At 40.0% G+C, this 14,801-nt stretch overlaps 1 protein-coding gene across 1 annotated transcript; it reads left to right on the forward strand.

Moving 5' to 3' along the window:
* Window positions 1-402: 402 nt before the first annotated feature.
* LOC134662599 (uncharacterized) lies at window positions 403-3,372 on the forward strand. Its single transcript, XM_063518871.1, has one exon. It carries the CDS (start codon window positions 466-468, stop codon window positions 3,370-3,372), a length of 2,907 nt encoding a protein of 968 aa, XP_063374941.1. The 5' UTR covers window positions 403-465.
* Window positions 3,373-14,801: the final 11,429 nt, after the last annotated feature.

Genomic DNA, 14,801 nt, shown 5'->3' on the forward strand with positions numbered 1-14,801 from the left:
GGCCTTCCGTGGAAGGACGAACACCGCCCCATGCCAGACTCCCGCCCAAACGCGCTTACCAGGATGAAGGGTATTGAGCGCAAAATGGGTAAGGATCCAGGATTCGCCGACAGGTACCGTGAAAGGGTCAATCATTTATTAGAAAATGATTACGCTATGGAACTGACTAATACTGAGGTCACGCCGAAGACTTATTACTTACCTCATTTCGGCGTGGACAACCCGAACAAGCGAAAACTCCGTCTGGTCTTCGATGCTGCCAGTCAGGTAAGTGGTAGCTCGCTAAATGATTATTTGCTCACAGGGCCTGACCTATTGTCATCGCTTTTAGGTATAATGCTGCGCTTTCGGGAGCATCCAATTGCAGTAACAGGTGATATTAGGGACATGTTCCTAAGGGTTAAGATCCAGCAAGACGACCAGGACGCTCTGAGGTTTCTGTGGAGAAACGACCCCACAGAAAACATGAAGACGTACGCGATGACGTCACTTATTTTTGGTGCAAATTGTGCTCCGTTCGTCGCGCAATTTGTTAAAAATAAAAACGCCCAGCGATTTGAATCGTCATTTCCCGCCGCCGTCGATGCCATCGTCAACTCGCACTATATGGACGACTACATCGACAGCCTGCCCGACGAGGCGACAGCGATCGAAATGGTAAGAAACGTCAGTGATATCCACAGGGCGGGCGGCTTTGAAATAAGAAACTGGACGAGCAACAGCGTCGCAGTTTTAAACAGCGTGCCAAAGGAGACCTTAGGTACTGCTGCTGTAAGGTTCAAAGTCGGCCAGCAACATGAAAGCGAGCGTACCTTGGGTCTCATTTGGTACCCGGCTGATGACATACTGGGCTTCGATTTGTCATTAAAACGTATACCGAGCGACGTACTTAAAGGTGAGAATAGGCCTACAAAACGTTTAATGCTAAGAGTAATTATGTCAATTTTTGATGTACTAGGTTTCTTAGCACCCTTCACGATTCAAGGCCGAATCATGCTTCAAGAGGCTTGGCGCTTACAGGTGGATTGGGATGATTACATTCCAGATCAGATTTATCACAAGTGGCGAAAGTGGGTTGACCTCCTAAAGGTAATTAAAGATATTCGTATACCTAGGTGGTACTGCACGGCCGCGCGCAATGCGGTAAGGGACAGCCAATCGGCGACAGCGCGTGCGAGCGAAATGCAAGACTGTGTGGATGTCGACGCAGCGGCACCGGCACCTACCTTTCCCCCCGCGGCCCCCGCGACCCACGCGCCTACGCAAGGTGCTACGAAAGGCTACGAGGGCGTAGCGGCATCTACATGTGCTACGACCGCATCGAGTAGTAGGTATTCATATTATAATAATTTACAAATGCATTTTTTTAGCGATGCATCTACTCAGGCGATGTCAGCTGTGGGCTATTGGCGCTGGGAGGATAACGGTACTACTTATGTTGCATTTATTGCAAGCAAAAGCAGAGTTATGCCGGTAAAACAGCTGACTATACCGAAGGCTGAGCTGCAAGCTGCATTGTTGTCGGCAAGACTAGCCAATGCAATTGGAAAGGAGCATAAACTAACGCCTACGAGGCGTTACTTCTGGTGTGACTCCTCAACTGCGATACATTGGATTCGCAACAAAAACCGTACGTATAAGGCCTTTGAAGCAAATCGTTTGGGGGAGATTGACGACCTTACCCGCGTGAACGAGTGGCGGTACATTTCTACGAAACTAAATGTTGCCGATTTAGCTACGCGGGACTCGTTTGATCTAGCCCTACAGAATGAGTGGTTCAAAGGTCCTTCTTTTTTATACGCTGACGAAAGTCAATGGCCTAAAGATATTATACCGACTGGTAACGAGGAGGAGACAGAGGAATGCGTAGCGGTCGTCCAAGTGTGCGACGAACCTGCATGCATACCAGTTCCGGACCCGCAGCGCTTCTCTTCATGGCTTCGTCTCACCCGCGCCACGGCCACGGTGCTAAAGTTCATCGCTAGGTGCAAAGGTCAAGCGGCCGAGATCGACTGCGCAATGATGGAGCGTGCCGAGATATTGCTACTAAAATACGCGCAAAACGAGTCTTTCGGGGAAGACTTAGCCAGAATTAAGGCGCGCGGGGCATTACATCGCGCAAGTAAGTTATTAAAATTATCACCCGTTTTAGACGAAAATGAATTACTTCGCGTGGGCGGGCGCATTGACGCCGCATCAGATGTGCCTCTGGACGTCAAGAGACCCGTAATCCTGGACGGCCGTCATCAGGTAGCACGATTAATCGTTCGATATTACCATGTCAAAGCGGCCCATGGAAGTCAGGAGATGGTGGTAAACGAAATTAAACAAAGGTATTGGGTAATTAAACTTAGACCTACTGTTAAACTCGTGACGTCAAGGTGCATGTTGTGCAGGATAATGAAGAGCAAACCTCAGGTACCTCGCATGGGAGATTTGCCAGAGGCCAGAATAGAACACCATCAGCGGCCCTTTTTTCACTGTGGGTTAGACCTTTTTGGGCCAATGGAGGTCGCGGTCGGTCGCCGCAGAGAAAAGAGATATGGTGTTCTATTCACATGCCTCACAGTGCGGGCAATTCATATCGAGCTTGTTGCCTCCCTTACAACTGACTCGCTCATTATGGCGTTGCGACGAATGGCGGCGCGGCGCGGCTGGCCGCGCCATCTGTACTCGGACAACGGTACTAACCTGAGGGGCGCCGACACAGAGTTGCGCCGGTCCATGGAGGCGCTAGATATGGACGTGCTAAAAGCTGAGGGGGTAAATAACAACATGGACTGGACTTTTATTCCCCCCGCCAGCCCTCATTGGGGTGGGGCGTGGGAACGTTTAATACGTTCAGTAAAGACGGCTCTCAAGGTCGTTTTAAAAGAACGAGCACCAAGGGACGAAGTTTTGACCACATTAATGGCAGAAGTTGAGAACATGGTCAACAGTCGTCCATTGGTGCACGTGTCTGTCGATCCTGCTGACGGTGAGTCTCTTACTCCTAATCATTTCCTTTTAGGGTCATCATCGCGACTCCCTATTGTAGGAGAGTTCGATGATTCTGATCTCAACTTGAGGAAACTATGGCGGAAGGCGCAGAGGCTCGCTGACATGTTTTGGCAGAGGTGGCTAAGAGAAATCTTACCCACCCTTGTGCCTAGGACAAAATGGCTGGAGGAGCGGAAGCCGTTAAAGGTAGGAGATCTCGTTCTGGTCGTGGATCCCAACTCTCCCCGTAATATGTGGCCGAAGGGGTTGATCACCCAGGTGATGCCTGGCGGAGACGGCCGCATCCGTGTAGTGGAGGTGAGGACGGCTACCGGGACTTACCGGCGATCCGCGGCACGCATCGCCCCGATTCCCGTAAGTTTAGAGTGCTGAGTCAGCACTGGGGTGGGGAGTGTTAGCGATGCGCTCACTATAGGTACATACTGTACTTATACCTATGTAATTAGTTAAGTTTTATTCCTAAGGAAAAGTTGCCATGTTAATTCGATACTTAAGTACTAACGTTTAAGGTTCAAAATTGTTTGTCAATATCTTATTGTTAATATCTTATGCAAGTAATGCAATATGTTACTATGCGCCGGCGGCAGTCCGCTGCTAGACGCGATCCATTTCACTCGACTCTGTATCCGAAAATCGAATTAAAGTTCATTGTTAAGTTTAACTTTGCCTTTTCATTCCTCGTGCTAGTGCCATAATCTACAAAAACATTTTGCGATGACATTTTTATCGTTTTGTGCTCACTCCGTTCCAGAAAAGAATACTTACCTATCAACTTATCAAGAATCGGATAATCTACCTGGCGACACGATGTTATAAATTATATTATCTCTGTCTCCGATGCATGTTAAACGAAGTCGTAGTTTCGAAATAAACAATATGTGAAATTTAACATTATGTTGTTGTAGTGAATAAAGGTTTTCCAATCAGACGCGGCGGGGCGCGAAAGAGATTCTAATAACATTCAAAACTCGTCCCCAGGGATCGTGTCAGTTTAATTACGGCGGACTGCCTCGGCGTACCGATGAATTTATTTTTTCAGGACAAAGGACGATTAAAAAAGTTGGTAATGAAAGTCGTCTGATGATAAGAATGGGTGAATGCGGACCTTCGCAGATCGGGTACGCGGTATGTGCGTGTTGTATCAATGCTGTTTTTAGGGTACCTACCTATTTCCCTTTTCATAAAATTACGTGATTTCATACCAATGTCGTCATTCCAACTAGCTACTATTATTATCGGGAAATTTACCATGTACCTAAATATGTACGGGATATGTAGATGTGCAAATACCATATTATGTGTTGCGAGTATTAATTATTGTAGTCTACTCGTACCATGGCGATTTACCCTCTTTCAGTACCTACTGTAAACTTCATAGGTAAACAAGGCAATTGAAAACAATGGTTGCTGATCAATTTCTGCTGAATAGTTAGTATGGTATAGGTATAATAAGTGTACCGCGAACATTGTTTTGTGCGGTAGAAACACTAAAAATGGCAGTCTCTGTTATGGGAGGCCAAAATCCAAGTCCTTTGTGCCTTAGACAGTATAGTGAGTGTGATAAAGGATAGCTATCTTATAGGAAAGATAGTAGCTATGACGTCATTATTTTATTCAACATTAAAAATATTAGCAAACCAATTAGCTAAATATTGCTCAAAATCGGAACAGTAAGACCATATAAACAGAATAAATGGAAGTGTTTATTCGGTTGGTGAAAAAAAGTAATTGGTGAGAACTACTAATACTCAGGTAGGTATAGCATGCGTAGGAGCGGAACAATAAAGTGCGTAGCGTCGCGCCGCGGGCGTCAGACAGCAAACTGCTGCGCATAAATTGACTTATACAAAGCCCACCTAACTAGCTATATCACAGAGATATGCCTAGAAATTTATTAGAACAACTAAAGTAAAACAGGGAGAATTAATTGAGATAGTCGTAACAAAGAAAAATAAAATAAATCATTTCGTAAAGTGTTTTATGTTTCGCAGCTCGAGATAACGGTAAACTATTAATAAGCTTGTGAATAATTTTATTTGTACAGTGAATTACGTGCGCCTAAATCTAAAAGTTGATATATTTTCGAAATATACATCAAAGGCCTTACTTACAGTATCGCCGCTGTAATTTATTTAGATAAATTCGCCACATCAGGCGTATGCCTCTCGCCTTATACGATGATCTCATTAGCTGCCAACTTTGAAAATACGGCCGGAACATACCTGTTAACAAAACGAAAGGTCGGATGAAATGCTAAAAGGAATTAAAATTTTATGACAGTAAGTAACGAGGAGTGCTTAGATTATGCTTTTGCCAGACAGTCGTTAATATGGGTGACGCGGTCGGTCAGGTGACCCGAGATGGGGGTCATAATATATTTCAAGTGGCGTAAAAGCGGTCCGAATGAGAATTTGCGTAACGCGAGAGAGCGCCACGGCGCAGGAAGAACAGCAGATAACATGTAGGGACACCGGCGCGGAATTGGTGCCGCTATTTGAAAGACCCCGATAAGCCCCTTTTCGGTCCCAAATAAAGGTCTATCCCGTTTTCACGCCGTCTCCTATTATTTGGTAGCAGCCTGAATAAGCTTTTAAATTTTTAGCGTTCATTAAAAGTTACGAGCACGAGTTGTTCGTACAATACACGTTAGGCTTATGTTTAGCTGAGTTTGTAACAAAAGACGATCTTGTCTACCTACATTTTATAATGTGTTTTATAGTTTGAAGTACCAACGTATGCAATAAAATGAAAAAGAAATTGTGACACTGCAAGGCGCAAGTGAGGGGCTCGGTTTCAACCTGTATTTATTTGAGAGTGCACAATGCACAAATGTATGCGCGCGCTCTCTTACCTGGCGTAGTCGCAGGCGACACGCGTGGGCCGGGGTCACACCCAGGAATACTAGTTACTCGTGATCTATGGATGCGCATGCAATTTTCTCATGAAGTATAGTTGAAGTAGAAAAAACACAAAGGATTTGACTAAGGGCCTTAGGACAAAAAAAATCCAAAACGCTGCAATAATTTTTCTTGTATTCTAATATACAGAGTGCTTCCTGTAACAGGAGCAATAAATTAAACTGTAGGCTGTACTCCTCAAACTGACCAACATTTATTCAGCAACTTTTGAAAATAACTCAGGTTTTGATTTTTATTACACTTTAAAGTTTATTCTAAGACGCAATGTATTGCAAATTTTGTTATGTTTAAAGCTTGACAAGCAACGTCAAACACACTGATGTCAGCGTACATTGAAGGCAATATTTATTTTGTATGAAAAAGAGGAAGTCTAAAGGATTCATAATTTTTAAAAGTTGCTGAACAAATGTTGGTCAGTTTGAGGAGTACAGCCTATAGTTTAATTTATTGCTCCTCTTACAGGAAGCACCCTGTATATAGACACTCAATGCTTTTTTTACGGAGTTTCCAAGTATATTTTGAAAAAAATAGTTAACCCCATTTTAAATCCCTGAAGAGATGAATTTTCCAAGCACTTAAATTAAGTTTCTTCTGATATTGTGTTTGTCTACCAAGTTTATTTTACACATTAGGGTATATGTGAAATTCTGCTTTCTAGCTTTTGTGGTTTCAATTCTCTGTTGATGAGTCAGTCTATCAGAAAATAAACTTTTATTTATATACGAGTAGGTATACTTATAGATTACTTTCCATAGCTCAGTGGCGAGCTCTCGAAAAGTTTTGAACTTGAACTTTTACAAAAAAAAACATTTGGACATAAGTTAAAAAAAATATCGCGCTTGCAATTTTATGGCATTCTCAATAATCAGATTTCTGACTTTCGGTCTCAAGTCGTATCCAATCAATCCAGCATAAACAGCATATCCCATCGTTACTTCTTAAAAAAATACTTTTTTACTTTACAAATCCTTCCTTGCAAATCTATTCCCAATCCACTATAACTTGGATCTTATTAAATCGAGAGTGAATAGACATCTTTTAGGTAAGCATGTTCCATCCTAGACTGCATCGGCACTTACCATCAGGTGAGATTGTATTTCTAATGTCCGTTTTATCCCACTGCGAGATACACAAGTACGATACTTACATATATTTGTATACAGGCTTCTGTATAAGTCTATAATCAACTTCAATATTCACAATATTAAAAAACATAACACATAACTTTAAACATACATATTAAAAATACATCTGAGCGTAGGGAAAATAATTAAAACTAAACCATAAAATGCCTCCTACGAATGTATATTGCGGTTGCCGTACCCGCCTACGCAGTCACGACATGGAGCGCGTCATCTCGACTGCAGCGACAAATGACGCGAACGCGACAAACTGCTGCTTATCTGATACAGCCGCTTCGTGACAAACCGACGCGGTCCTCGTTGCCTCTTGCCTTTTTAGCGACAAAGCTAGTATTATTTACTATGTATTTCTTTGCGTGAAATGTGCATCTCAGAACGGATTTTTACTTATATTTAACTAATTTTTAAAAACTATAATCGACAGTCAGTCCTAACGTAGAAGTAAATACGTACCTAATCCATAATTATTTAATAATACTTTTCCGCAATACAAAATATTTCATTGCACCCTTTAATAGTACATTGTTGAAGAGGCTATCTAGATAGTGATAGTTAGACGAGTTACTCGTAGTTTGAGAGCTGACCTGTAAGGATATGAGTCCATCTATTGCACTTTCGGCAGAGTTATTACGAAGTGCTTTTCATTACTACTGGTAGGAAATTATTTAATTATACAATATTTTATAATCGTTTTACGGGAGATAACAATTTCACAACCAACCTTGCAGAACATGCTTATTTAACACTATATTTATTTGAATTATCTGTTTTTACAACAAATCCCAGACCTAAATATAATAAACTTTTACGTTATTAATGTTATTATATTAAATTGCTCAGTTATTAAAATGAAAGTCATACTTTTTAAATAAAATTATATATGTACATACATATCTTTAATGTTGATCGTGTAACCAAGGCTGTGTACTCTGTGTAGTACTTTGTTCATTCATAACACTATCCAATTCAGTTGGGTATTTATAAATAGCGTGGTGTTTCATAGTAAATAAATAATTCAGTTATGAATTACATGGACGTTATGTTACAAATATACAATTGAATTTCATAATATAGTGACTTACGTTGCTCATCTCAGAAGGTTTTGCTTTATGAATTTTGTTTTAGGAGCTATCTTAGAAGAAAACCAAATTCTCTGAACTTCGTGTACGGCGTGTACCTATTTTTTTTTTGTTTATTTAAGGGTTTAATCTAAACAAATCCATATCAATACTATTTGTCTATTTTAAGACCAGCGACCCGGCGGCTTCGCACGGGTAGTAAATCGTAATGTTTTACATGGCAATTTTTTTCGAATTCGACTTTAATGTTTAAATTTACTTTATTATATTGTACCCACCAGACACAAAACAAAAATGAGTCCTCATTGAAAAATGAAACTTTAACTAGACTTAAATATATCGACCGGGATATGAACCGTGATTTGATAATGCAAAACATGATTAAGCTAAGACTTAAGCCAAACAAGTATTTCGTAATTTAGACACTTTTTAACATCTACGCAATAAACCCGTATCTGAGGGCACGGTAGTGCCCCCGTCAAGACGAGCAAAGCGAAGCGCAAGGGCACTTACCTACCTATAATATATTAACCTTTTCTCGAAGCGCTTCGTCGTTTTTTTGAACCCTCTTAACTTGGGTTTGGATTATACCAGATAACCAAAACTCTCGGGATATGATTTCAATAGTGGACTTATTAAGCATAAAAAATTTCAATTGCATAGCTCTTATACTTATACTTTTATTTTATTAATGTCTAAAAAACCCCGATTTCCTCACTGACTCATTCACTCATTCACTCACTATTGATCATCAAAACCTCTAGGTACTTTCTGAAGTCCTAGGAAGCTGAAATTTGGTATGTGAGATAGTATTAGCCCACAAACAACAAAAAAAAATCAAAAACTTGAAATTATTAGCTCCTAAGGGTGTGAAAAGGGGGGTGGAATTGTGTATGGGAAATCGATAGCCGCGGAACCGATTTAGTTGATATTTGGTATGTAGTTGTAGGTAGATAGTTATTGTTATGGGGAAGGATATAAAATAGTTTCAACCCCAAAATCACCCCGTATGGGTGAAAAGGGGTGGAAAAAGGGGGTTAAAGTTTGTATGGGGAATCAGTAAAAAAGCAGATTGTATATAAAAGATGCCCCCAAGGTACGAGGATTTTTAATAGTAAATCACCCGCAACCCTTTAAATCAGAAGATTGTCATAAGCAACTTACAAAAAGATGTGAAATCCCACCAAAAACATTTTCATGTAAAATGTTGCCAAGACGAAACCATAAGGCTCGCACTGACAAAAAGTTATCATATCTTGTAGAGCCAAGCTTCTAACTCTATAGGCCCTACCTTCACAGACTCTACAGTCTACACCTTAGTCAAAATATAGGCTTGGCCGTTTCATTATTACAAGAACTATTTTATAATAAAAATAATGAATAGTGAATACATATTTCACCTTACGCCCATGAGACGAAGCGGTCAAGCCACATATTTTGACTAAGGTGTAGAGTCTGTGAAGGTAGGGACTGTAGAGTTAGAAGCTTGGCTCTACAAGATATCTGATAACTTTTTGTCAGTTTGCGCCTTATGGTTTCGTCTTGGCAACATTTTACATGAAAATGTTTTTGGTGGGATATATTTGTAGTTGAATATTGTTAGTTGCGTTATTTAACTCCGCTAGTAGTATTTTTAACGTATGACAAGTTACGGTAGGTGTAAACACACATTAAAAGATAGTATTTCGTCTTCAATTATCTATAACTTTATACAAAATGCAATAACATTGATGAGTTTCCCGGTGTCGTTATTTTTTTTGTAGGTGACCATTTGATCTTTAATGAATACTGCAGTGCAGAAGCTAAAAAATGAATTCGAAAATCGTTTCAGCAGGTGGGCATAAATAGCGACAGCGAGGCTTTCGAGGGAAGCTTGATATCCGGTTCCGGGCTAATCAACTGCCCGGAATTTGAAGTGCATTCGCTATGGTTAACGCCGGACAGCCCTGGAATTCAGGCTTCCTAAATGCCTTCGACCGAACAGCGTCGCTTAAAATTCTTACTTACCTAATTTTCAGCAATGATAAAAATATTTCACGAAATTGAATAATTACTTCAATTTTAAATTGAGTTATAGAAAGTTTCATAAATATTAGTGAGAGCAAAAATACAAAATGGTGACCAAACGAAGCTTCAAAGTTCCATCGTGGCATAAACAGGATTGGAAGGGCGCAATTTGGCCGGTATTCAGAGTCGCGCCGCTGTAAAAGCGCGCCGTATCTAATTATTGTCGGGTTACAACAAACCCCTACCACGAATATTTGAATCGATTTTACACTAAAATACCTGTAAATCTTAAAATTAAAATACCAAAAATGTATACAGCTCTTAGATTGTAATAAAATGGTTCAGGTTTAAAAATAAACCATAACTATAAATTATAATTGACTTAAATTGTACATAGACAAAATAATTCACAAGTCTCAATTACGTAAATCTCAAGTCTCAAAGTGACGCAACCTTTCTAATGATCGTGTGTAAAGACACATTTAGAGTAGATACCTACATAAACCGAGGCTGAGCGTAAATATCGGGTATCATGGTTGGGTCAGCGTGCGCCATACCATTGCCGCCCTAACTGAATTACTGGCGACGTTTTTAAAGCTTTTTGCAGCGCCGCGCCCGCTTCACAGCTAATCAGGCTAATACCGCGTGTCAGTGGAGATCCTACCTCCCGCCAGCTCCGGCCCAGCAACGAACCACGTTATTACATTAAAAAACCGACAAACGAAAAAACAAACGCAGAAATGAGAAACCTCGAAACTTCGCAGGTAACGTAACATTAAGGTAACGATTTTTTCTCATTTCAAAAATACTTCAATCATTTTCTCTTTCATTTTTGGATACGGTTCGATGGCTTTACCGCCTGGCACTACATATGTTTCGGTTAATAATTGAATAAGAGCTGTAAATTTAATTATACTGGCGTGTAATTTATCCATGATAATACTATACAATATGTAGGTATGTAATGTTCGATGTACCTACTTTTAACTTGCGTCCTGGCCGCATATCGGGAAATGTGGTCTAAATATTCGGATTCAATCCGATTCAATTATCTCCAGAGTAAAACGCTTTAGCTGTGACGCGTTCCAATCAATCACACTTTACCAATTTTGTGTGAGCGTCATTTAGTAATTCTGTGGCTCCCATTCATGCCACTAGTGGAAAAATAAAACAGTGGCGTGGCTGCCGTTTACGGTTTTGACATTACGCGTTGTGCGTTCGTCGGTTCATAACTCGTTCATAAGAAGTGTCATGTATAATATTGGATTTATTCGAATTATTAATAGATGTAGCATACCTCGTGTTTGTGTTTTTGCATGCCAGTTGCTGGTGAAGTATGCATGTGCTTCTTAGTTACTAAGTCCATCTTTTGTACCCAATTTTATGCAAAATAAAGATATTTGATATTTGATATTTCGGTGGCTGGCTGGCTCTAATTAATTTCTTAGACTGAATTTAAATAAAAGGTACAAACTCTCGAGATACTAATCACCGCTCGTTTGAGACTTAATGAAACCGATCAATAATCGCTGAACCAATACGACCATGTTGCAACGATCATGACACTCTTTTGTGAGTAGTATGTTATCAGATTGTATTGTCTCAAAAATGAAATAAATGATTAGAAAATACGTTTAAAAGCTTAACCTTGTTAAGCACTTATTTTCCTACATATTGGGTACATCTTTTAAAAATACGTACCTACCTATAAAACTAACCGCTATTCACAGGTCTAGAGTGTACAAGATTGCTTGACGAATATCAAAAGCGCGACGAAAATCAGAATGATATCAAGTGACATTGGAAATAATTTGTTTTTGTAATACTTCTAGTTTATACATATTTAGGTATTCAAAGATAATATTAGTAACCACCGACCGATCTCTTGAATACAGCTTTTCGTTTTTTCCAGTTCACTAAACTGAATACTTGTAGGTACGTTTTGGTGCATTCACGCGTGCGTTAGCGGCCGCTATGAAGCTCAAAAGTCAAGTTTTTCATTTGTAGCGTGCCTCTTTCGCACTCATGAAATGGTCAAATACGTACTGGCTTTCCTTTTGCGCACCTAAATTCTCTTTAAGCGTAAGCGTCATTCTAGATCTGTGCCGCTATCAATATACCTACTCTATGAGTAGAAGCGCTGAGGGCGTGGTAATGTGTGAACTCCGGTTTCTAATAAATTCTCCTGTAACCAGCACTGGTGGCCTAGCGGTAAGAGCGTGCGACTTGCAATCCGGAGGTCGCGGGTTCGAACCCCGGCTCGTACCAATGAGTTTTTCGGAACTTATGTACGAAATATCATTTGATATTTAACCAGTCGCTTTTCGGTGAAGGAAAACATCGTGAGGAAACCGGACTAATCCCAATACGGGCCTAGTTTACCCTCTGGGTTGGAAGGTCAGATGGCAGTCGCTTTCGTAAAACTAGTGCCCACGCCAATTACTGGGATTAGTTGCCAAGCGGACCCCAGGCTCCCATGAGCCGTGGCAAAATGCCGGGACAACGCGAGGAAGATGATTCATTTCAGAAACATGTAAGTACGTAGCAAGTGAGTACCAAACAATGACTTAAATGTTTTAAACGAATATACCATAATTTCTGTCCAGATGTGTGCGTATGTTTGTTAACGTGAATGTACGCGTTTCAGCCACGAAATTCACACGGCTGGCTTCCCGCCACGCGCGAACGCCTCCAGCCGCTCTCATTATGCCAACCCTCAATCGCACGTTATTGATCACCGATATTCGATTTATATGTACAAAAACACTCAATTTATATGCCGCTCATTAAAGAATGTGATGATTGATCGCGGTTCACCATACATGAGCCTTAAAATTGAATGAAAATAGCAAAATTTAAAGCAGATGTGAGTTGACCGTAATAAATCAGGAGTAAACTATAGTAGGCTTAACGTCAAGTTTGCAAAATTATTGATTATCATCTCTATATCAAAATAGTATTTTATGCATCCGTTGTTTAAGAGAGGTCAAAAAAGGCGAGTGGCGTGAGTAACAATTTGAGGCGGAGCCGAAAATTGTTAATAAAGACGCCACGAGTATTTTTTGACTCAGTTAAACAACGTTGCATACAATACTTTTTCTACGACCAACTTACTTTGAAAAAAAATTGTAAATTTAACAAATATTTTTCATTCAACAAAATAATACTTTAAACAAGTGGAATCATATAGGACATATATGTAGGTAAACAAACCAAAAGTATACAGCTAAGATACGCGACCTGGCCACCGCGCCCCGCGCCCCACGGCCGGTTGGTCAGCGACACCTTGTAACAGTTGTAACTCATGAGGCCCTGGTACTTGCTCTTAGTTAAATTACAATTTTGGACAGTTTTTTTTCTCGATTTTGGCCACAGTATCCTATGGAGACTAACAAGCAACGCTAAGCGGTGTTCGTAGTCTATGGATCTTGCTATATTACGGGTGTCACATGCGCGTTTCTGACTTCTGAAGCAATTTTATTGTTTCTACTATAGAACCTAATGAATATTTTGTAAACTGGCAGTAATGCACTTAGTACTCATCTGTCAGAGATGACAATTAAATTAGGTTGGCAACAATAAGTACGTTTTTAGGGTTCCGTACTCAAAGGGTAAAAAACGGGACCCTATTACTAAGACTTCGCTGTCCGTCCGTCCGTCTGTCACCAGGCTGTATCTCATGAACCGCGATAGCTAGACAGTTGAAATTTTCACAAATGATGTATCTCTGTTGCCGCTATAAAAACAAATACTAAAAATAAAATAAAATAAATATTTAAGGGGGGCTCCCATACAACAAACACGATTTTTTTTCTCTATTTTTTGTTGATGGTGCGGAACCCTCCGTGCGTGAGTCCGACTCGCACTTGGCCGGTTTTTTATGATAAGTAGGTAATGAAAGCTCGGTCCTAAACTATGATTTATTATAAGTATTATAACTCAAGATATGTTATAGGTGTTGTAAAATTGAAGCGCTTATCTTGTGACAAATTGTACAAGTTTCCTTTAGTCGCACCAAGCGAGACATGTGCACGTGCTAACGAGCTCACCGAAAGAGAAAGAGACAAGCTCATGTTTAACGACGAGTATGACAAAAATGAATAGAATGCGAAAATTAACAAAAATTTGCAGAGATCTTCGTAGGGAAAGAAATAAATATGGAAGTATTTTTTGTGCTCCTTATGTACCTACGAGCGAGTATAACTTATCTAAGTATAGTTATAAAATAATATCATTGGTCCTAAATGGATTTGATTTGACCTCCGATATTATAAATAACGATCATTTTATTGAAATAAGTACCTAGTTAATTGAGAGTACATAACATTTAACTCGGGCGAAAAGCATCTATTCTAACTCGAACTATTGCTCTCACTCCGTTCGAGCGGCAAAATATGGCCTTTCATACCATAGTAAATGTTTTTTAACAATCTACGAGTACTAATTACTTAACTCACTTAAATATTATAATCTACGAGTACTATTAAATGTATTTACATACAAGGTTTGTGTATGGTGCAGGTACACACACTTAGATAGTTGATAAGAGCCTTCTCATTCTTTGAAACTTACATACGTCCACTTTTCCCAATTTCCATTTTTGAAAACCGAATAAAATTGTTATGTACTTACTTTGTTTTTTAATTGAATAAACG

The sequence above is a fragment of the Cydia amplana genome, chromosome 3 (genome assembly GCF_948474715.1).
Source record: "Cydia amplana chromosome 3, ilCydAmpl1.1, whole genome shotgun sequence".
NCBI lineage: Eukaryota > Metazoa > Arthropoda > Insecta > Lepidoptera > Tortricidae > Cydia > Cydia amplana.